Raw genomic sequence first — 25469 nt, 5'->3', positions numbered from 1 at the left:
TATTTCCCAATACACTTTAGAATTACAATTCACTAAACGCTATTTACATCTCGGAAAACTTTTTTTTTTTGGTGATCCAGGGAACCGGCGCACTATACCAGCACACAGCCCGAAATGCCCGAGTAACGAGGGTAAACCCAGAAACACGTGCTAGCCACCACACACGTGCCTTGTAGGGTAAGTTGATGCCCGAGAATCAAACTCCTCCCCTTACATTAGGGAGAAGCTTCCAATAACGCCACCCAAGTGGGTGGTCATCTCGGAAAACTTTCTTCAGCCAAAAGTAAATGAATTTTTGTAACGATATTCCTCAAAAGCTGAACCAATCGGAATGTGATACGTGCAAAAAACACAGCCAATTATATTTCATCAACATATCACCTGAAGTCACATCACTATTTATTACCATCGTCGTAGGAGCTCGGAAGTCCAGCGCGTGCTCGAAAATGGGTCTACCAACTGGTCTTTGTCCCCACCCGAAGCAACACGGTTAGCCCATCCTCACCTGTATGGCCGGTGATAAATTTATGGCCTTGGCTTGACTTGCTAAATCCAGTAGCAGAAGGTGAGGTCTCGTCGATGTGTGTTTCACATAATGCTTGGCTCTATGTGTTGTAGAATCAATGGAATCCATGCAGCTCCTTTCAAGATTCGTCTTCTTCCTCTTCCTCTTCATAGCTTCTTTTTTCTGTGTATTCCCCGACACGGCGATGGCTCAAGCTACTACAGATCCACTTGAAGGTTCTATCTCTCTCTCTCTCTCAGAGGTTGAAATGTAATATCTGAGATAGGCTTAATTGGGAGAGACACTAAACAAGACCAGTTTGGCTTGGTATTGAACTCCAATCGCCATCGCGAACTTCATGTGGAAATCCTAACAATAATTCTGCTTCGTGCTTGGTAATTAATCACACAGTAAAAGCTCTGAACCGTCTATTCCAACAATGGAACCTGGCTGCGCGGCCGAGCTGGTGGAACATTAGCGGAGAACCATGCAGCGGCGTCGCCCTCGACACGACCAGCATCGACAAAGACAACTACGGGCCTTCCATCAGATGCGATTGTTCTTATGACAACGATTCCACCTGTCATATCACCGAACTGTGAGAACCAACTATTCTCTCATAGTGGATTTATTAATTAAGTACGCTAATGCAGTATGAACGAAAATGTGTGTTACGCGGATTTAATTTGATGGTTCGAATGCAACTTAACTGTTGGAAATCATGATCCATTTTCTAGAATTTTCTAGAGTTACTAAACTTCTAGAATTCCCTAGATGAATTTTCTAGAAGAAAGAAGAAAACATTTTCTAGAAAAAAGAAGAAGAAAAGTCCAGCATGTAAGAGAAGCCTAGAGAAGTCTAGCATTCAAGAGAAGACTAGAATCTTCTAAGGCGGTGACTCACGCCTATAAATAGGCATGTAAGTTCATCATTTGAGTGTGTGAGAGGTAATACCTCCACATTATGTGTGGGGTGAACCCTCCACACCGTGTGAGGTCTTAGACCTCCACTGTACTTTCATCAAACTAGTTTGCTCAACTAATAAAACTATTTTCTCACATATCTCATGTCTTATATCCTTCAATTATCATATATTGTCCCTTGTCCATCCTCTATAAACTACACCATACACTTGCACATATCACTAACCAAAAATTATAACTAATACCAAAACCATGCTTCCGCACACACATTTAAATTATAACATTAACATTCTGATAAGCTGTTTTATCAGTCATGATTTGTCACGGAATCTGAAACACTAACACGGTGTTGTTTTGCAGACGGATCTATATGCTGAACATTGTGGGTTCGATTCCGGAGGAGCTATGGAGTCTGAGTTACCTCACATATTTGTATGATTCCTATTTTGCTTCCTTCTTCCTAAATTTTTTGTTAATTCATCTCACGGTCTTATCAGCTTAGCATCTTGCCCACGTTTAGCAACTTAAGTTCAGAAATACGCAAAGAACTCGGAAGAAAATGAAGACAAATGAAACAAAAGATACAAAAAAGGAGAATTATTATATTGTTCTCTAGCGTGGAAAACGAGGCGAGGGGAATTCTTCGGTCTACTCATAAATTACGACTGATTAGATATCAACTGAGTTCATGTGGCTTATGTGAATCAAGTTCATTTAAGAAATTGACCGATTAGACCGCGTACACAAGGACGGACATGGACTTAGAGTCCCCCGTCGTACCTTGTCGTGAGCATGAACCTTAATTACGATGAGGTATGTGGGGAGACTGGTTCCATAGTGAACGTGGGAAATCTTAGGCCGAGATATTATAAAGGCGACTTTTTTATTAATACAATCAATCTTCTTCATATCAACATGGAACAATAATAAATTGTTAATTTAGTAAAACGCTTTAACCAGAACTGGTCCCCTGATTTCTAATTTGAGCTTTTGTCGATATAATATTTTGCTGGAACAGTTTTTTTTCCCCTTGTTTTATCACACAAGTAGATCCCTGAAAGAGCTGAATTTTCACCAATTTTCATTACAGGAACTTGGGTCTGAATCTCTTGACGGGATCAATATCGCCACAGATCGGCAATCTGAGTAGCATGCAATACTTGTAATTCAACCACTGTGACAAGAACAATATGATTTGATTAATGGGTTGCTTTTCATGGATTTATGATGTTAAGTTGTTTTTGGTCTCTCCCAAATTATTCCCACATTCCACTGTTGTCAGGAGCCTCAATGCCAATGCCTTCTCCGGGGAGCTTCCAAACGAGATTGGAAATCTTCATGAGCTGCTAGCAGTGTAAGTCGTGCTTGTAGCTTGATTTGATGTTTGTCTGTCTTCCCTAGGCTAGTTGATGCCTATCAGAGTGTATCTTGATCACGAAGAATCGATAGATGTAGTCATGGAGTTGCATATACTTTGTTTCTTTATGCATGTGTTAGTCGATCTTGAGAATTGAGGAGTTCATTAAAATTAATCTACGTTAAATTTATCAATACATGCTTTTAGATTGCATACTGTGGAGCTCCATTTCTGTACACTCAAAGAGGAATTTGAAATGATATAGTCTGTTGCTGCAGAGGAGACATCGAGTTCCATGTTTTAGCGGCCTTTCCCTGTTGTAAGAGATCTATAAGTGATATATACTGCTAAAGGATGGGTTTATTCTGTGCTGGATCAGTAAAATTTTCTAAGAGCCATTGCTTAGATGAAATTTAAAACTTAGAAAACAAAATTTGTGAGTTTTCTTGCATCATCATGAGCAAAGGATGCATTGGTGCCAGAAAGTTTTTGTAAATAGACAGAAGATAATGCCAGAGGGGTATGAAAGTTTTGGCAAATGGTAGTTGCCCTTTTATATTGACTGAATCACATATAAAGGTAACAGATTACGTATGCATTAGTTTGTCTATGCTTCTGTAGATATGCAATGGAAGCTTTGATTATTTCCCCATTAGTTAGTACCGTGTTCAATTAAATGCCCCCCAGTAACAAGAACTACAAGTCCGTTCTTCCTTCTCTTTTGCTCTATTAGATCCATCTGGACATAATGACATTCGAGATTTGCACTTGTTGCAGGTCATTCGCAGAAAATAACTTCTCTGGTTCTCTACCACCTTCTCTTGGAAATCTCTCAAAGCTACAGCAATTGTGAGTCTCTTCATGTTCTGGAGTCCTTCTCAAAATTTGTTATGCGACGAAGTGCATAGTCTTCAACTGTTGTTGCCTTTTATTTTGGTTTCCTTAAATTGCGATCCTCACTAACCTTAAATAAAAACACGGGCTATGATGATGGAAAAATCAGTGATGGTCTCTGGAGTTAGCTGAAAAGTCAGTTACTACCACTTCATATCTTCGAACTAGAAACACGCTAACTCAAATATATGTATTTTGTCTTAAACTCCATTTCTCTCTTACCACGTCTATATCCTTTTCCTGTTTACTACTAGAAAGGGTGGATGTTGTAGATTGATGTTATGAAGTCAGTATCGACTGTATTCTTGTCAAATTAAAGTGAGGAAAAGGTTCCTTCTTTTGTTTAATAGTGACCTGCTTCTACTTTATCGCCATTTATTGCTTAGTTGATCCATTAAAATTGTCTTCTTTTATCAAGAGAAAACATGAATATTGTTCATTTAGCTTTTTGAGAAATTTTCATGTGGACAGATACTTCTCTAGCTCAGGAATCAGTGGTGCAATTCCGTCGTCTTATGCAAATCTTACAGATTTGAACACCCTGTAAGAGCCTATAAAACCTTTTGTTCCCAATAGTGTGTAATCTCAGGACCTTTATGTGAGTCATTACAGACATCAGGCATTCTGAAACTCTCTGAACCTCAGGTGGGCATCTGATGGTAATCTCACAGGCTCCGTCCCTGTCTTCATAGGAAACTGGCTCAAACTTACTGTGCTGTACGGTGGCATAGTTTGATTTATCATCTGTTTTCCTGTTCTTACCATTATGGAGATGATTAGGTTCTCTTTATGCTGGATCTTACTGCTTAAGTCAAATCAATAATCATCTTGTCCTAATTGTATATGTAGGAGGCTGCAAGGCAATTCTTTTGCCGGTCCAATACCATCAACCTTTTCCAAATTAACCTCTTTAAAAGAATTGTAAGCATGTTGTGGTTAACCCAGAACCATCTATTTTTCTTCTTTTTGTTGTTTCTACATGGCTAATTTTTGGATAACCTCATATGTAACTTGAATTCTAGGAGAGTATCTGACATTTCTAGTGGCATCTCTACACTAGAATTTCTGGCTGACATGAGGAATCTCACAACTTTGTAAGGCAGCCTTAGTCAAATTTGACACTTATCAGTGTTTTTCTCCATTCAGTTATACTTTATCTGAGGTATCTAACTTGTATAGGTTTAATTGCTTGCAGAGTTCTGAGGAATAACAATATTCATGGTGAAATTCCACTATATATCAGTAATAATGAAAACTTAGAGCACCTGTAAGTTGTCTACTAATTAATGAAAAGCATCTGCAACTAATAGCTCACTCTGGTCATTATTTGAGACAAATAAAAGCTGCTAAGACATATATCTTATTGTTCCCTGCAAGAATGAGCTCATTTTGAAGCACTTATTTTGCTGTTGCTCCCATAAAAGGGAATGTTTATTTCAGCTTTAGGCCAACAAAATAAGCCACGTCGGATTTCCTGCTGAAATATTTTGTAAAAAGATGAAAAAATTTGGGGTGACTTTAAATGCTAAGATACTGGTAAAATATAGAAGGTTTAACACATAAATAAGTCCAATTTCACTTTCTAAAGGTTAAAGAAAAAGTGAATTGTTAAAAGCAAAGGTCCCACCAGAAACCCACTAAGCTAACTGTATAGGTACCAAACATACTAATACCATTTCTATCTATTTTTTTGTTGCTTTCTGGGGATTTCTAAATGAAACCTTGATGAAGCACCTCTTTTTTATTTCTTTATTTTTATCACACTCAATAATCAAACGCTGTTCTGTTTAATGAGATTGATTTCCAGTGGTCTCAGAGTTTTGGTTGACTTACGCTGATTTTGATAGATTGATTCCACGTGCAAGAAAATCATTAAATTTTTCTCATATTCTTACTGACAACTTTTTGCCTTGCAGAGACTTAAGCTTTAATAATCTGATTGGATCAATTCCAGCTTCTATATTCGCATTAGATTCACTGTCTTATTTGTAAGGCATCTATTTTAATTAGTTATCCAAATCATTTGAGATGTTCTATCCAATATTGAATAATGCCTATTTCATGCTTAGGTTTCTCGGAAGTAATAACTTGACTGGAGCCCTCCCCTCAAAGAAAGGCACCTCTCTTGTTTATATGTGAGTGAATCAAACCAATGAGCATCTACTGAACCGCAGGACATTGTGGGATCAATTTGACTGAACAGTTTTTTGTAACAGAGATCTCTCCTACAATAACTTAAGTGGCAGCTTCCCTTCTTGGGTCAATGAAAATATTCAAAGGTAAGCATAGGAGCTTCAACTGAAAGTACTTTCTTTTTGTTTTGCCCCAATGTGCATATTCAATTGTCTAGGGTGTTCTTTATATTACTGGTATCCCTCCCAGACTAACCTGATGTTTTTGTCATGCACATTCAGTAATTTCGTTGCCAACCACTTAACAGCAGGAAGTTCAAATAGTGGGTAAGGCCCTTTAGTCCGTTTTACTAATGGTCTCCTGTTTAGTCTAGATGATTATTATGATGATGTCTTATTCTGTTGTATTGGCATACAAGATGAATGAGAGAGGGCTCTTTCTCTGACTTAAAAGAAATATGAAATGATTCTTTCAGAAAGAAGGTATGTAAAACGGTGAGTTACAAAGTGAACGACTTAAGAGATATGGAGCATGTCAAAGTACGTAGAGTCTCTGACTGGAAAAAAGGCCTATAAATCATGAATTTCGTAGTTTATACAAAACTTTTCATCTGGAAGGATCAACATGGCTGATCCCATGTGGGAGAGAGTGCTTAATTGTTCATTGATATGGCATTATGCTCATTTTTCACTGTGAGAAAAGTTTTTAGCTCAGAGTGATACTGTGCTCCTATTTGTTTGCTTAGAGGTCAATATGTTTGCTTCAGTGTGCTTTTTTTATATGCTCTGGTGGCCAGTAGCTCCAACCAGGAAAGTATACATGGTAATGAGTAAAGTCAAGATGTGTGACATATGGATATTGGCATTATTTAGGTACAAGATAATAATCATAACAGCAACTGGAAGGACGGGGAAGTATACAAACTTATGTACAAGATTGAAGCAACTCAGTCGAAGATCGTGGCATTTCCTCTAAATTGCTGGCGTTTAGTGGCTTTTGCATTTAGCAATGACTCATTTGCTTGAAAAGTTTAATAGACGACCTTTTGACAGCATACTCATGTTGTAGACTCTTTGTTTGCATTTTTCTGGAAGACCTTCCTAAACATAAACTAGCTATGTATAAGAGAATAATTGAAAAATGCACCTTTACCTAACAAAAATGAAGACATCAATCGGCAGATCAACTATTTTTTCCATGTTGCACACTATATGAAATTGACACCTGATTCTATGTAAGAACTTGTATGTTTGTTACCCAGTACTGTTAAGTATCATCTCTCTTTGTTTTGAACTTAGGGACTTGCCTTCGGGATGGATTTGCCTTCAACGACCATTTCCTTGCAGAGACCCAGGAGTCAGTAAGTTAAAAATTATTTTTTATTTTTACCTTTTCCTGAACATAGATTGTGAGGGAATAAAATGTCATCAGTAAGAACTTTACATACAATGCCAAATAATACTTGTTTCAGTATTGCATCCGTGGTTTGTCTCTTTTGTTTTCAGTAATGTATCCCCGTCTTCATTAATCTAAAATTGATGAGAGCGGTTGACTGTCCCTGTCATTAGTTTTTTTCGGCAAAAGTATCATCCCACTATGTATTTATATGGATGGGGACCCTTGGAAAATAAAAATGCTGATTGGCTGCAAGCAAATGCCATTCCAAGGGCCTAAGGACTTGTCTTCCTTCTCAATTGAACAAATTAAACTTACCATAAGTCATTGTACTGTACTGTGGAAGGTTTTCCTTAATATGGAAGCTAGTGAGTCTTTCTGGCATGTCAAAATCCTCTTCTGCACCCATGATTCATGATTTCTCAAAAACTAACTGAACAGGGAGGACTTATGGTAGTACACTGATGCAATTGCAAACAAACCTCCTCTAAATGAGGCCACATCCTGGAAGCTACTAATATCACCCTGTTTATTACAGTCAATCCAAGATATAAAACCTCATAACAAAAGAGGCACCAAAGTTTGTAGACTTGCACAATGTTGCTCCTAGTGGAGAATGTTCATAAATTTGCAGATTTGTCAAGTGCTCCTTGCAGGTTTTTTCCTAATTATTTTAGGTCGTCAGATCAAAATACAACAAAGTTTCTGAAGAAAGGGCTTAAACAGTCATAATGTTTGCTCTTTCGAATGTTTGGAGTATCACATGCAGCTTTCTATTTGTCTCTGCTTCTCAACTTAAAGTGGTATTATCCACTCTGCATAGCACTAAGGAGACATGGGGTGTTATCGCTGAAGTAATCAGTGCAGTCAACTATCCATGCTCCATGTACCACATTTGGAGTACATGCCCAGCTAGCATAGCATAACTGCTTTTACGTTCTTGCATAAGACCTCAATCAACTCTACCAACTGCCATTATATATGTGGTCTTGCTTCTTCTTCTTCTTCTTCTTCTTCTTTACCACATTTGGAGTACATGCCCAGCTAGCATAGCATAACTGCTTTTACGTTCTTGCATAAGACCTCAATCAACTCTACCAACTGCCATTATATATGTGGTCTTGCTATTTCTTCTTCTTCTTCTTTGGTATCATCTACAATCGACCTCATCGAAGTTCATTTTTATGGCTGACTTTGTGCAATGGAGTGGAATTGCTTTGCATTTTCAATCGTAATTCGTCCAACTAGCGAAGGACATGTGACCATATGCGTGCGTCAATGTTAAGTTTGAGCATGTGGTCGTGGTAAAAATTGCTAAGCTGAAACTTTGTCAGTAAGCCATTCAGATAGTAACATAGATGTTTGAGTATTTTCTAAATTATCACAAATACTTGTCTATGGGTTTTATATTAGCATTATATGAATGCAATTTGCCTCCGCCTAATAGCTTAAGCTTTTTGGAAGGACTTCTAAGTTAGGTTTCTCCTCGGTTTATTTCACACGTGTGGCTTCCCATTCCTTATTTCCACATTGCTTTTCTTGGTCACGTTTGCATAAGAGTGGGGATGTTAATGCATTCCACGTTACTTGTCACAAGTTTATATGGGTCTTACATTTGGTTTCCCTCCACCTGACATTAAGGTTTTGAGTGGACATTCCAATAGTATCCAATCAGAAAAACTATGCATTCCTGCAGATATTGGTTTTGCAATCAATTGCGGGGGTCCACCAGTCAAATCTTCTAATGGAACTTTGTTTGAGGGTGACTATAACAATGGCATTGGTCCAGCTTCGTTCTTTGTTAGTGAGACAAAGAGGTGGGCACTTAGCAATGTTGGGATTTTTACCGATGGTACCAACTACGAATTCACGCATTCAACATCCAAAACCATTTTGAATACGCCAGACCGAGCTCTCTTCCAAACAACAAGGACATCTGCGTCATCATTGAGATACTATGGGTTGGGACTTCAGAATGGCAACTACACAGTGAACCTAGGGTTTGTAGAGACAGCTTTTCCAGATGATAGCCAGTGGACAAGTCGGGGAAGGCGTCTCTTTGATATATACATTCAGGCAAGTCTTTAGACCTGTATGCTGCATAAAGTATTTTACTGGCATGAAGCTCCAGTAAGACGTCCTGGATGCACAACTAGAATATCATTGGCATAGCTATTTATGAGATTATTACTTTATTTGAAGCAATACTCTAATCTTTGTTTGATGATTCTTCATCAACAGCGTCAGGTTCATGATGGACATTTACCTTTTTCAAATTCCTTGCACAAGATTGCTTATCATATAAGTACCTCGAATGATTATATCCTCACTCCAATGAATCATCTTTTCCAGTTCATGATGCAAGAAAGATTTACTATCATTTGTCGTCTTTGTGTTTTTGGTGCATCTCTTTTTATAATTGTCGATTCTAGTGCACAAACTCATAAAATACAGCCTTTGAATCAGGATGAACTTTTCAATTTTTAAGATGAGTTTCTCTGAGTTTCCCATAGTTAATTACTCAATAAGTAGGTGGATAAGGTTTTTGTAAAAATTAACCACAGTAAGCATCGTCAAACTTTCTTTATCTAGCACGACAGATTGTACTAGGTAACCTGATCTATCTTTTTTGGCTTATTCAAGGGGATTTTGATGTCAAAGGACTTCAACATTAGAAAGGAGGCAGGTGGAAGGTCCTTCCGAGCTGTTGAGAAGGCATTTAAGGTTCAGGTATTTGAAAACTATGTTGAAATTCACTTATTTTGGGCTGGAAAAGGGACATGCTGCATGCCTGATGAAGGTACATATGGACCATCTATTTCAGCTATCCGTGTTAGTCCAGGTAATATATTTCTTCTCTTAACGAATATCATTTTCTGACTAGTGCACATTCACCACCATGTTCACTCCCCTGAAATGCATCTACAGATTTTACACCTACTTTTCCAGACAAGAGGAAGAATATGATGCCCTTGATCGCAGGGATTGCAGTTAGTGTTGGGGTGATGCTCTTTCTATCTACTTTTGTAACTATTTATTTTCTCAGAATAAGGAAAAGGCGAAGCTCCAATCAACAGACAGGTGAAATAATTTGCATCATGGGTGTTTAATCCTTCTTGAAATAGCCATATTGCATAAGTTACATGCATGGCGATTATTTGATGGTTCTTAATAGCCTTACATTGTGTCAAAGTGTCTAGTAATTATGTTATGGTGCTTTATTGTCCCAACATTTATGGTTCTTAAGGTAGTCTCATATAATTTCAGACATACTTCTCTTGTGTTAATTGTTTGTCGTAATCCTCAATGCAATACATGGTTTTTCTCTCGGACAGGATTTTCTACCAGATAGAAAATTGTTATGCCTAGTGTCATTCCATGGATGATTTGACAGAAAAACCAATGAAATAGCAAAAATGAAGTCAATTAGTGTGCAATAATTTTTATAGTATAGTGGGGCTCTGCATTTTTGGACTGGTTTATCAGTTATCTTGCTAGTAAGTTATCTGTCTCTTTTGAAGTTTATGACTTATTCTGTCGGTAGTAAGCCTCTTCTGTAAAGGAAATGAGAAGTGTTTAACCAGGGATATGCTTTCAAAAGAATTTCCTCAAGGAATGAGTAATGGAGATCAATCATCTCTTTTCTGTTGCTCATCAATGCGTAATTACATTTCAAATAAATGTGATATAATTGACTGCAAGACTTAATTTCCAAGAGAAGTGCCTGAAATACAGGAAATAGATATTCTATTTGATTATATATTTGCCAATGAGGGAGAGCACTCTGGTGACCTTGCAACATAGTCAGTGTTTTGCAGATGGGCGATGAGTACATTTGAAACTTTTTCTTACTTAATATGTTATGCAGATGCCCTGAGAATTGCTACAGGGGCATTGACCTTCAACTATTCAGAGCTACACAATGCAACAAATGGTTTCAGCCTTGCTAATAAGCTGGGCCAGGGTGGTTTTGGGATTGTTTATAAGGTAATTTTGCATCCTGATATTTGGAATATTGCTAAGCTTTCTGTCCTCTAGGGCTTTGCGACGCTTTCCAACTGTCCTGATCTTGTATGTAATTTTTGTCAGCAGTATGACATTTTAACAGTTGATTTACTCTAAAAGGGTGCCAATTCATGTTAAAGTTTGAATTTAGTGTATTATTTTGTGTTCCGTCTGTGTTTTTGTCAGTACCTCTTGTCTCTTATTCTGTTAATGTGATTGTACCAGCTGTGGCCATTAATGCCAGCCCAAGTTCACAGAAAGTCATTATTTTACTGTCTCTAAATGTGATAGCACCTTCTTTCTATATGGCAAAGTTGTTAGATATTAGCTAAAAAGAGTTTATTTTCGAAGATGAAGATACTGCCCTTTTTTGGGGGTCGCTTCTGGATTCCGTTTGAGTTTTGATTGATCTAAGCTATTATTTATCCTTTTCCTGAGCCCTAGGCCCTAGGTGCATGCTAGTAACCTTCACTTGATTTTCTCACTGGAAATTATTGGCTGAGAATGTACTATGTGAAGACTTGGTTCCCATTGGATCACTCTTGTCATCTTTAGGTAGTTAAGATAGAAACATGACTAGAACTCATAAGTCTGTTTTGCTCCTGAATTTTTTCTTCTTCAAGGGATGATTAATATTTTAGATTAGCTAATAGTCAAATATCATGAGTGAGCACATCCCTGTTTTGTTTCATGGAGGTGGTAAATGGTCCTGCTAGCTTGTGCCAAAAGAGGTGTCAGCCACAAGTTTGATATTGTATATGCACTCTGGAATGCAGTGTATTAAGTGGTTTTGACAAGACAATGGTCATTTGCATACATTGAACTTCTGTAGTAAAAAGTACTCTCATTGGTCGACTATTAGAAGGGAAATGCAATAGTTCCCCTTTCTCGAAAAGTCCCGTTCGTATCACTTAAAAATTATTTTTCGGTCTTCACTTGCTATCTTTTCTGCATTATTGATGTGAGATCAAAGATATTATCATAGTACATCAGTCAGTTCCATTTGGGAGAAAACAAAATAAAACAAATAGGGTTCATTAATTGAAAGATATTTGGCTGAGACGTGGTAGCAGTGGCACGATGAACAGAAACTACTCTGGAAAGTTTTTTAACCCTTAGGCTCTTATGCTCCATCGTTCATCATTTGTCCACTCTCCGGAGCTCATTCTCTAGGAGGTTAGACCATCATTGTATGCTACACGGCCCTTATTACATGTCTTAGCATTGTCTCTCAGTTGGAACATTCAAGTCAGATCCTTTCAGCTTATTATATATGTATTTAACCTGAGCCCCACCAAGTTGCTGGGGAACAAATTAACAGGTTGATGCTTTTGACTTAGAACGAACTATCTTAATGAGCTTCTGCAGGATTTGCTCTTGCACAGAGAGACATTCAGCTCAGCTTTTCCTCTGAACTGTTCACATTGGTAACTCCACTGTATTTGGAGGCTTGGAACACTAATAAATAACCGAAGTATTTTCATTCCTCAGGTTTATGATTCATTTGTGTCTGATGGACCCTTTGTTGAGCCTCAAGATGATGAACTGTAAAAGCTAAGGCTAGCTTATTGGTTCTCAAATTTTATCTACGCGTAACTGATAATGATTTCTCTGATATGTGCATGTTCCATGAAGATACTTTTTAAAAAACGATTATGTCCCTAAACCATAGAAAATTCTACACCGTAGGGAATACTTGGTGATGGTAGACTTGTTGCTGTGAAGAAACTCTCTGCGAAATCTGACCAAGGAAACAATCAGTTTCTAGCAGAAATTGCGACGATATCTGCTGTTCAACATCGCAACCTCGTAAATTTGTATGGATGTTGTGTACATGGTGATAAACGTCTCATTGTGTATGAGTTTCTAGAGAACAGTAGCCTCGATCATGCCTTATTTGGTAAGTGTCAGTACTCTGCATTTAATGGATATTCCATTTGATGCAAAAATGCCAGACACAATATTACTAATGACATGAATGGCACAGAAAAAACAAGCCTTCTTATTGACTGGGGCACTCGTTATGATATATGTTTGGGCATAGCGCGAGGACTAGCTTACCTTCATGAAGAATCAAGAGTTAGAATTGTGCACAGAGATGTGAAGGCCAGCAATATCTTGCTTGATTCAAGTCTTAACCCAAAAATTTCGGACTTTGGATTGGCAAAGCTTTACGATGATAAAATGACTCACATAAACACTACAATTGCAGGGACAATGTAAGATACTGAACACTTAGCTTCTTTATCTTTTTAATTATGAATATTCTCACACATAAAAATCTGTGTTTATGAGTACCTTTGCATCTTATTTTCTGGGACTGGAGTAGTGGGTATCTGGCACCGGAGTATGCCATGCGTGGGCACCTAACTGAGAAGACTGATGTCTTTGCCTTTGGCGTGGTGGCTTTAGAGATTGTTGGTGGAAAGCCAAATTGTGCATCTGAAGAAGAGGCATCTCTGCTTGACTGGGTAAGGATGAACGGATTTATATGCATATGGTTCTTAAGTTCGTTTAAGTTCTCTTTTATTTTGGTCAACGGAATTTAGAGGATCCCGAACCCTTCTAAATTTCTCTCAATTGACTCTAAGAATTTGAAAAGAAGATATGGGTTGACACGACAGAGGCCTGATACCTTCATGAGAGGAGATCACCAAAAGAGAGCCTAAATTCGAACTTCATGTTACACCACATTCCCAATGTGGGACTGATTTCACTTAAGACCCTTACATGTGCACTTTAGCAAATCTACCCCTCACACATGTGAGCAAATATTTAGTAGAGAACTCAAGTCCGAGCCCATTAATTTATTTAGTTGGATCCACCTTCACTTAGAAGCTTAAGCCCATGAATTATGGGCCAAGTAGGATATCTTAATTGCTTCACATTATACCATATTCCCAATGTGGGACCTCACACGTGCTCCTTAACATGTAGGTGTGTACCCTGTACACGCATACATAAGAGGTAATACACATGTAGTTTCATGCTTGTTTTGTGTAGGTATGCATTCGTTCATATTTCTTTATATATCAGACTATGAGAGGTGTGTGAGATGTTGCGTACTTATCATTCTCTGATGATGAAGACAAGTTGCATGTGTTAACTTTACAGGCAATGCACTTACAGAGTAAAATCAACTGCTTCTGCTTCGGTTTAAAGATGTAATCCTTATCTAATTTGATGTGCTGAATTAACGATATGTAGCCTCTTTTACAGAACCAACGCTTTTTTTTAGATTAATGATATTATAATAGAAAAATCAGCAACCAAATTTGATTCGAAAGGCTGCAGATAATTCGCTTCAATCTGTGCATTGATAGATAGAAATGGTCATCTTTTTCAAGAAAACAATAGTTGGGAAGGGATTGACTCCTCCAATGTCTTAACCTTTTTAGGAGAAAGAAAGGTGGTGAACGGCCTTTTGCTCTTCATTGGTAATATTCCTCTGGTTTTTTGTCATGCACTATAGTTTGCTGATTTTGCCGCAATCTTTTGCTTTTAAGGCCTGGCACCTGTACGAGAATGAGCACCACGTCGAATTAGTGGACCCTAGATTATCAGAATTTGAAGAGGAGGAAGTTAAAAGAGTGATTCATGTGGCCCTCCTCTGCACCCAGATGCAGCCGTCTCTAAGGCCGCCGATGTCCAGTGTATTGGCGATGCTTCTGGGACGTACAAATGTCATACCTGTGCCTTCAAAGCCAGGTTACTTGACTGATAACATGTTTGGCAGTTTTGTCAATATGATGAGCGGAACATCGATGGAGGGAAACTTGTGCAGTGATGACTTATCTTCACATATGAGCCTGGCCAACACTGGAGAAGAGTCGCCCAAAAGTGCCGTCAAGCCAATCCTAAAGTATCCACCCTAACTAAGTTGGTCAGATCTCTTTTATTTGTCTTTCCACTGTGGTTTAAGCTCATGAAACTCCTTTAAGATTGTTTTTTCCTGAATCTTGTGGTGACACTTTTGCGTTTGGTGGGGGAACGTAGAGTGATAATATTCTTGGTCAAGTTAAATCTCGAACTCCTTGCTACTCACCTCGGCAAATCATAAGCATGCCCCTTTTCTCCGGCTTCCCTTACTATTTCCTGCTTTTATTTTTCGTTAATTACGTACAGGAATGAAGTATAAACTTAGTTCTGAACTCTCCTCTTAAAAAAGGGTGATCCAGAAAGCTTGGTGATGAAGCAGCTGATTATTGAAGGTATCCCATGACGTGACGTGAGATGTGAAGTTTAATCGGAAGCATTTTTCGATAGAGACTGCATTAAGAGTGAATATCGACAATGTGTCATTTCTTTCACAGTATTGGCCAGTTGCTTTGTCAATCAGGCCAGAGTTCTGGGGGAGGGCGTCCGTTAAAGGAAGGTATTTTGCATATATAAAAGGAAAATAAGCAAATGTTGATATCTCACACTGGGTAAATTCTTAACCCTTCCCTCTCCTACTAAGACTACATAATATTCTTGTGAAATATGGCCAATACCAGGTATATAAGCAGTGATTTCAAATCCAAAGGTTAATTGGGCTTTGGCAACTTTGTGTAAGGCAGAGTTTGGTTTTTTTGGGAGTAATAGTGGAAAAGTTTACAAATAAGTTATTCTTATTGCCACCTTATGGAACCGTACACGAGATTTTTACCTCATATGGCTCCTTGTTCAGTTCTTATGGAACCGTACACGAGACTTTTACCTTATATGGCTCCTTGTTCAATTTAGTTATGTTTTCAAGGTTACCAGCATTGTGGTGTCATAGAAAAGCCGAGTCTGGTTTCTTCTTATTGGGTGTTTAAGTCAACGACCATCAAAGAGTTGACCCATTACTTTATCACTCGTCTAATGCGTACATTTGCCATCTTAAATTGTTGGAACAAGAACGTCAAACTCACTGGTATTTGAGTGTACAAATTGGACTTGCTCAAGAAAGCACACTAGCTTGTTCTAGCATTTCCACCTTGAGAGCAGACTTTGGTACCTCAGCCGCAGATACAATTGAAATTGATGCACAAGCAATTGTTGGTAATTTGTTTGTTAAACAAGTTAAGAGGTGTTACGTCCCACATTGAAAATATGCAAGTGTGCATGAAAATTAGATGTGGCACTAACCAACGTTGATTTTTATTATTATTTAATTTTGAATTTATTATTTCCGCCTAATAGTTATTAGATGCTCTTACAACCTTATCCATTCAAATATATTTTATTTGTGATTATGTATTCAACATTTGTATTCAATATATTTCAACTTCCACTTTCGCTTCTTTTAAGATATATACGACATTTTTTCTAATTGTTTTTCCTTTAAGAGTTCCTAAAGAATTACTAGTATTGCATCTGGTATTTTCATTTAAGACTTTGTTGTATTCTAGTAACAGTAACCATTAGCAACATTATGAAATAAATAATTCCTTAAAAAGAGTGTTGTTACGCCTCAAAATATTACTCCATTCTTCTTCCCAATGTTGAAATTTCTGCAACAGCAATCGCCAACGACTTCGGCTCTCACAACTTCGCGATTCTCTGCCTCCTTGGCTTCACATTTCTCCTGCTGCACAATGTAGCGAGTTGAAACAAAAGAAAGGAGAAAAATCGGAATGACGGATTCTTTTTCTTCTGATTTCACAGCATTGCTCGATAGTTTCAATCTGTGCACATCAAACCTTTGTGATCTTGGTGCTGGCTTGTTCATCAGGTTCATCGTCCTCTCCGACATCAGGCTCCCACGATCCCACTTCTTGCCCGTCTCTTCTAGGCAACACTTCATCCTCTTCTGTCGCTGCATTGGACTACAAAGAAAAAAAATCAAACAATTAAAGAAAATGACTTTCAAACCACCAAATGAGAACATATAAGAAATCTAAAGCCACTTCACTTATTTTTTTTTTCTAACTTAATTGTAAGTCAATTTTGCTTCACTCAATACCCATATGACCCCAAAAATCAGAGGATCTAGAAATAATTTTGTCTTTTACCATTGATTGTGTAAGTTCCTTGTCATCATCATCACTTGGATATTTACATTTGGCAAAACTTCATCGTTAGATTCATTGGATAGAGCAACTTCCCAATCTAATTTAGTTAATTCTTCATCGGTTATCTCTTCACCAAAGACTCTAGGATGTGTCCCCATTTGCTAAATTCTCTCTAACACACTCACTATATGCTTTGTTTCCCTCTCCTCCCTCTCCTCCCTCTCCTGTTCTCCTTCTTCTGAAATAGATTCATCCCCAACTTGAGTGTTCAATTCAATTCCATCTCCTATTCCTCCTACTTGAGTGCTCTCATCATCTTCATCATCACCATAATACTCAACATTCACTTTAACTTCCTTGCCATGAAGATGAAAGTGTCTCAAACCATCCTTCAAGCTCTACCTAAAAACATTATAGTGCAATTTTTCTATCTTGCATTGTAAATGTTGCCCTATATCCCTCATGAAATAAATTTATGATAGCCTTTTATTATTGACAAGGATAGTACCTTCAATTCCACCAACATATTCCTACTTATCGGTGCCAATAACAAATCCCCACCATAGTAGACAATGATACCAACGACATTGTTTCCTATGCCATCACGATACTCAAGAAAAAATTAGCTTTTGGGATCACAACATAGAAATGACGACAACTTCACATAGAGGTCCCCACAATTACACCTAATTGATTAAACAATGACTAAGCAGTTGTCATTTAGTGGACAAAAAGCAACAAAGCTAATACCGAATTGATTTAACAAATTAAGCTCCCTACAATCGTAACTTCACCATTGCGTGATTCCTTCTCTAGCATCGTCATCCCACGGCTGCGCCAAGAACCCTAATTTTTCTCTTTAAAGCCTAATTTTGCCCTACAAGCCCTGATTTTTCTAGCCAATTGAGCCAATGAGAGAAGATGACAAACCGTATTGAGTGAGAGTGATAGAGATGGCATGCGAGTGATGACGGCAACTAATGACGGTGATGATGAGTGAACAATGAGGAGGAGTTGTTTTTTGGAATTGCTTGAAGGACGATGACCCCCAAGCCCTCTTTTGTTCCTTTCCATGAGTTGTCATTTCCCCAGAGGTTGTGTGACATCATTTTACTTCACTGAACCACGTAGGATTGTGCGACACTGTTTAATCTTTTGATGTAGACTGTTTTTTTTTTTTTAAAGGCCACATGATTTTAAAAAGTAAATTTTAAATGCCATGTACTTATTTTGGCTGGAATTTCTCATTGGAGGCACTTAAGTGATTATTTTTTCTTCGACCTGGCTCTTAAGTGATTTGGCAAAAGCTTTTGACATTAAAGTGAGCATTGTATATAACTTTTGGTACTTGTAGTATCCCTTTGCCTATTGAAATGTGACTAAACGGAAAAGGGTTTCGTCATTGTCAAGCCATAGTGAAAGAGTAGGCATTAGAGGGAAAGAAAAGGGACGTATGAAGATGTTCTTGGTTTCATCTGTACGTAACTCTTGCTTTGGGCTTGAACACTCTGTAATTTTATGCTATGAGTTTAGATCCAATTAAATTGTCTATTTGCGAACACTCTAGGTTTAGGCTTAATCTAGGTGTAGGAAATATTCCAGCATGTAAAGGATTGTAACTTTGATTCATCAATTATAGTGGATTATTTGCATTCGACTCTTTGCATGGATGTAGGTACCTATACTTGGACCGAGCTATGTAAATCTTTAATGTCCTTTATTATTTCTCATTTGTACCTCTGGTTCTCTCGCATTGACTTAATTTGCAAGATTTGGTTGGCTTCCACCTTACTTGTACAACACAAGAGATGGGTATGTGGTCAGGTATGATACTCTAAACATGAGCTTCTTGCATGCAAAGGAGTTGTAGCTGTAACCCAATTAATTCTAAACATGAGCTTCTGTGGCAAAGTGGCAACCACATCATCGATCTGAAAACCATCGCAATCCCCACCGGTTAAAGTCCCAAAAATCTCATTGGCATTCTTGAGCTTAACTAGATCAGAAGTAAATCTTTAGAGAATGGATCATATTGAACAAATTGAAAGTTTAGTAACACATTGCACATTGGGCTAAATTTAAGGATCACATTAAACAAAAGAAAAGTTCAAGATTACATTGCACATTAAGTTAAAGTTCACGAATCATTTGTATAATTATTCCTAACTCTTAATCACTTGAGATCATCACAAAGCATGTGACAGCCCAATTTTCAGGTTTTGTTTTCAATTGAATAAGTTGGGCTTTTCATCGACACACCTATAGTTCTTTTCTCTGAATTAGCCACTCATGAGATAACTAGCCTATCAGGTGAAGTCGTTAAGGAATCTAAATGCAATAGATTCGAGAATTCGACCAGGAATCGACTATTCGATTGTGCTAATCTGCAAGGGTCATTACGGTACCATCAAAATCGATCAAAGATCGAAGATAGGTCGATTCGACAGAGGTATGTGATTAGAGTGTGGGTAATTCCACCTGGTTGCAAAATTTCTGTCGAAAGGTACTAGACCGATTTTTCTATCATTTCTTTACCCTGTGCTCATATTTGAGACCTCGAGATTTTCACGATAACCGAAAGTCGCCAATATGTTGAAGATGTACAATGTGGCTAGAAAATAATTGACCATGAGTCAATTGCACTAAAAATTCCTAAAAGCTACCCGATAAGTTATGTTACGCTAAAATCGCGTCAGATTGAAATTAACCGTGAATTTGAACCTGATTTCAAAAAATTAAAAGTTCTGTCATGTCACAATTCATTTTAGAAACGTCGACTCGTTCTCCGAAGATTTTTTCTGCAAACTTGAAATTTTTGGCAGAAATTCAAAGTAGGGTTATTTTGGATCAGAAAATTTGAGAGACCGTTTTTGGTTGCATTTTTTGCCGTTAAATTGGTTCAATTGATGAGAAAAAATGTTGAATTTAATGAGGGCACCTTGGTTGATTTTATGGAGGCCAATTTGTGCTCAATTGGAGTTGAAATTGCACCAAATTGGAGGGAAATTAATCCAAAATTCGTAGGACCAAGGGGCAGCCACTTTTGGACCTCTTCAATGGCTCCTAAGGGAAGTTTTGTGCTGCAAATTGGCTGAGGATTGAAGGCTGAAGGTAGTGGGCCTTCGCAATGAGCAATTGGAGATATTTGTGTGGAATTTTGGAGCAATTGGGACCCTCCAAGCTATAACCGGCTTCTTCTTCCTCAGCAGCCCCACTTTATCCATTATTGAGCTATTTTGAAGCTTGAGAGAACCAAAGAAACCGAGCACAACACCTCCTGCTCGTCGACCGCTTCCCTCGCCTCCCTTTCACCTGTTTTATGCCAGCCGCGAGCCCAAGCCAGCGCCATCTGCACGTTCGCCCATTCCTACTCGTCCCGCGGTCCCGTGTGCCCTGGTCGCTATTGCAGCCTCGCCGGAGCTCCACCGTCACCGTCTAGCCACCGTTGAGCACTGCTGTCGCCTATTGCAGCCTCCTCCGCCTGCCTGGCCCATTCCAGCCCAACCAGTCGCCTCGACTAGCCCCTTCGGCCCAAGGACAAAGATCGAAGGCCAGCAAGGGCTATGAAGCTTCTAGGCCCGTTTCAAGGCCCATCCAGACCTCCATTGGTGTCGCAGCAGGCTTGTTTATCGCTCACCTTTGCGTCAATGTTATCGTGAACTCACCGGATTGCTAAACCGATGAGTTTACTTACTAAACTCTGCTTAGGAAGTTAATTATGCTTAAAGGTTGATTTGTTTAAGCTAATTAGGGATTATGTGGTTAGTTAGATTAGATTAGTGATTTAATTGCTTATTTATGCATGTTAGGTGGATAGAATAGACTAATTAGGGGCTAGTTAGATCGTACTATTTATTTAGATAGGTTCGGAAATTTTCTAGGCTCGTTTAGATGGTTAGATTAGCATTTCCGGCCTAAGTTAGTATTTATTGAATTTAAATTGCATTATTTAATTATTTTTGGCATTTATTTAATTATTTATTATTTTTCGAAAATTATACCGGGATAGTCGGTGATCGGAATTTCGTGCTAATTGCAATGGTGTGCTTAGTTTTTGCAATTGAGTGTTAAATTGTGCAAATTGAGTGGTAATTGGAATTTTTGTTATTTATTCCAAAATTGTGAAATTTTGATATTTAATTAGAAAATCCCGGCTGTCAAATTCTAAAAACCCGTCATTAAATGAAGGCTGAGTTGTCCCTTGAAAAGTCAAAAGTCATGATGATGGCCAAAATATCTTTGAAGATTCTAGAGAAAGGCAACATACAAGTGGACAAATTAGAGAGCAATACACGAGCTCTGATTAATAACCGAAGTTTCTAGAATTGCCGAGTTAGCAACTATAGGACAGTTATTGTCAAACTTCATTAAATGTCTATTAATTGCAACATATAGGTGAACCAATGAGAGAATGAAAAGCGGACCATTATCGATGACGCCTAGGAGCTTGAATTGCCAAGTAAGGCATTTAGCTTGGCTAACTCACTTTCTAGGTGTAATCATGAGACAAAGTAGACTTGCCATCCAAGGAAAGTAGGCGGCCACATGAAAACTCAAAATTGGACCGCTTGGCTTAGTAATGATGACACCAAGGGCTATAAATAGGAGGAGCCTCTTCTCATTTCTACCACCTTGCTTCCATTTCCTCCTCCCTCCTCCTTAGTCGCCCCTCTCTTTCCTCATGCCCTCTCTCTCCTTCGCCCTCAAGCAAGCCGCCATCTTTGTAGGTTGCACGCTAGTTCAAGGTTCATCCAAGTAAGTGTAGTTTCTCCCTTCTTTTAGTAACATTCGAGATGTCTTCAACCCTAGGAAATCCTCTTGCAAACAAGCCAAGGGTAGGTCAATTGATCCTTGGATGATTGATGTATTTTATGACTTGTTCATGTACTTGAATTTCTTGTATGACTAGAACAAAGTCACAGTTCATAGCTTTTGAGCGGTACAAGTCGAGGTTCGCCCATAGCCATAAGATGTGATTTGGTATTGAGGCGTACCAAACTCATGTATTGGATTGGTGCAAGATTTCTTTATGCTTGCTACTTGAGCGGAGCTTTGGGCTTAGGCTTGTTCGTAATGTTGTTGATGAAGAAATTCATGACTTTATGGCACGTGCATCATATTTGAGCATAAAGTGCATAGTTCATGGCATGTGCATAAAACTTGAGTACACCCTCAAGAAGGGATTTGTGCTCGAGCAAAGATAATAAAAGATAATAATGGGGTTTGAGTCCCCGAAAACCTGACAAGAACTGGGTTTGAGTCCCAGGGCATAAGACTTGGGTTCGAGTTCCGAGCATATTAACTGGGTTTGAGTCTCAAAAGCCAACAAAAAGCTAGAAGCCCGGTTAAAAAGCCCAGATTGAATTGGGTTCGAGTCCCAAGACGACTCTGGGAGCCCGGTTTAAAAACCCAAATTGAATTGGGTTCAAGTCCTAAGACGGCTTCAGGAAGACTTGGGTTCGAGTCCCAAGCACAAGAGAAAAGCTAAACAAGCATGGCAGGCATGAGCAAAAAAGAAAGGCTAAAATACATAAGCTCAAGGCATGCATCATGTGCATGAATGTTTGCGAGAATTATCATTCATTTGTGCTTGAAGCTTGGTTGCATCTTGCGATTGATTTGCCTTCGCCATGATTTGCACAAAATGATTGACTGGTGTTGATGATGAGTCGATGTTTTATTGGAAGGCCAGAGGCTATACTTACTAAGTATTCCAAGTACTCACCCCTATTTTTTTACAAGTACTTAGAATCATGGATACTGTGCACTTTGGTTGCCCTGTAAAGATAGATACTACTATGACGGATGTATTCGACGTAGATACTGACATTACTTATCGCAAGATATCATCAATTGTGTGGATAGAGAAAGGTTTGGATGAGCTTGTCCCGATGCATTTTGAAGCATGGTGTATGTTGTATGAAAATACTTGGATAGGACCCCTCTGTGGATTCGACAACCCAAATCAGAATCTTAGTGATAACGAGGATCCATCTGAGTGTTCAGACTAAGCTCATATGTATTAGCCAAGTAGTAGTACAAGGGTTCCCAAATTTTGGAAAGTACCCACCATAGCGGAGACAAGGATACCCCAAGCCACTTTTGTATGTAAAATAGGCTTGTAACAATCATTACTTATGTAATATATGAAGTATGTTAGTGGTGTTTGTATCTCATGTTCCTAATGTTATTTTGTATTGGGGATTGTATGTTTACGCTTTCTGCATGTGCATAAATAAGAAGTAAATGAATTCGGGACATCGACAAAGCCTAGGATGTCGCAAGATAACCCGCAACTCAACTTCTAAGTAAAGGGGTTGTGACACTTATGGTCCTCGGCTTGATGTTGGGGCATTGAGCACGAGCACTAAAGGTTTAGGCCTAGCCTCAATGGATCCAAGCCTTGGTGCTTAGGGCTCGGGTCCAGGCTGTGACATCCTGAATTTCTCAACCTATTTTCTACTGAATTAGTCGGGCATTTCGTTGATGCGTTTATAGGGCTATTTTCAGAGCCGATCACTTTTGAGATAACTAGACTGTCTGGGTAAGTAATTAAGAAATTTTAAAGGCAATAAATTTGAAAATTTGATCAGGAATCGGCTTCCCAACCGTGCTCATCTTTAGAGGCCATTGCGGCACAGTTAAAAATCGATTTGAGAACAGAGATAGGTCTGTTCGACTGAAATGTGTGGTTGATCATGGGTGACTCCACTAAATTGGAAAATTCTCCTCGATCGATACTAATTTGATTTTAATATCGTTTTGGTACCCTGTGTCCATAATTGAATCCTCGAGATTTTCACGACAATCGAGAGTCGCCATTGAGTCAAATGGGTTCATAGTGGTTCGAAAAAAATCGACCACGGGTCATTTGCCTTAAAAGGTTCTGAAAACTACCCGGTAGCCTAGGTCATGCTAAAAACATGCCAAATGAAAACTAACCATCAATTCAAGTCCGATTTCAGAAATTGACTGTCATATCACAATAAATTCTAGGATCCACGACTCAGTCGCAGAAGATTTTTCTAACAATCGAGACTTTTGGGGAAAAAGTCAGTTTAGGGTCATTTCCGTTCAGTTGAAGTCGGGGATTAAATCTGGTGGTGAAATTGAGAAGCACGAAGGATTCTTGGATGAGGAAAATAATCAATTTGATATTTAAGACATCAATTGATTTTTTTTGTGAGAGTTAATTGAGATAAGATCAAGAGGGAATTTGGATGCAGAATCGTAAGTGGGGACCAAATGCTCTAATTTGAAATTCTTTTGGGAATCTATGAGCTTGTTAAAAAGAAAGTGGGATGAGAATTTTCTAGGTTAGGAAGTTCTTTTTAGTACCCTCCCATTTCTTTTTTCTCTTTTTCCATTTTTGGCTAAACACCCTTTTTCCTTTTTCCTTTTCTCTTCTTTCTTCTTTTCCTCTCCCTCTTGGCCGAAACCTCTCTCCTTCTCTCTCTTTTCTTTTCCCCCTCGTGCCAAATTCCCCTCCACTGACTGCCCCTTATCAATTTCAATTTTGCTTTCTCTCTCTCTCTCTCCTTTTTACTTTTGACTAGTCAAACATTCTTACCTCTTCTTCTCACTCTTATCTCTCCTTTTCTCTCTCACTCGACACTCTCTCTCCCCCTCTGTTCAAACGAAGACAGAAGATGGAAGACAGAAGCAGCAGCCGCACGAAGACAGGAGTAGCTTGCTGTCGCCGCCCGCGCTCCGCCACCCGCGCTTCACCCGTGCACCCGCCACTCACCCCTCGCCTCTGCCTCTCCCTCACCCCTTTCGGCTACCGTCGAAGCTCTCCTTCTCCTCCTTTCTGTTTCGTGTGAAGCCTCGACGGAAGCAGAAACAGAAACAGCAGCCGACACTACCTGGAGCCGAAGCTTTCATTGTCGCCAGTCGCCCTTCCTCGCGCGCGCACGCGTGCAGCCGTGCGACCGCCTGCCCTCTCCACCGTCCAGGCGTCCTCACCGTGCGACCCCAGCTCTTGTTCCGCCCCTGTCCAGCCTTGTCCGGCCACCTCCGACCATTGTTCAGCCCCGCTGAACCACCACCTACCTTCCCCCGTGCCAAAAGAGGTGTCAGCCACAAGTTTGATATTTTCTATGCACTCATGAATGCGGTGTATAAAATGGTCTTGCAATCCAATGCTCATTCACGTACATCGAACTTCTGTAGTAAAAAATGTTCTCTTGTTGGTCAACTATTAGAGGGGCTCTGCAATATTTTCAGTTCCCTTAACTAGAAAAGTTCTGTTTGTATCATCTTATAAATTATTTTTCGGT

The 25469-nt window shown here is 38.9% G+C and overlaps 1 protein-coding gene across 1 annotated transcript; it reads left to right on the top strand.

The window, feature by feature from the left end:
- The first annotated feature begins 644 nt into the window (after positions 1–644).
- Positions 645–16229, top strand: LOC104427214 (probable LRR receptor-like serine/threonine-protein kinase At1g56140). The gene is made up of 24 exons (XM_039306158.1): positions 645–741; positions 917–1103; positions 1789–1860; positions 2519–2590; positions 2711–2782; positions 3563–3634; positions 4151–4222; positions 4325–4396; positions 4529–4600; positions 4702–4773; positions 4875–4946; positions 5596–5667; positions 5749–5814; positions 5896–5958; positions 6094–6138; positions 7111–7172; positions 8904–9283; positions 9851–10049; positions 10136–10288; positions 11076–11194; positions 12902–13112; positions 13200–13431; positions 13542–13683; positions 14719–16229. The coding sequence occupies exons 1-24, from the start codon at positions 711–713 to the stop codon at positions 15085–15087; spliced, it is 2979 nt and encodes a 992-aa protein (XP_039162092.1). The 5' UTR covers positions 645–710; the 3' UTR covers positions 15088–16229.
- Positions 16230–25469: the final 9240 nt, after the last annotated feature.

The sequence above is a fragment of the Eucalyptus grandis genome, chromosome 2, assembly GCF_016545825.1.
Source record: "Eucalyptus grandis isolate ANBG69807.140 chromosome 2, ASM1654582v1, whole genome shotgun sequence".
Classification (NCBI taxonomy): Eukaryota; Viridiplantae; Streptophyta; class Magnoliopsida; order Myrtales; family Myrtaceae; genus Eucalyptus; species Eucalyptus grandis.
The sequence above is the reverse complement of the archived record's forward strand: the minus strand, read 5'-3'. Positions and strand labels throughout refer to the sequence as shown.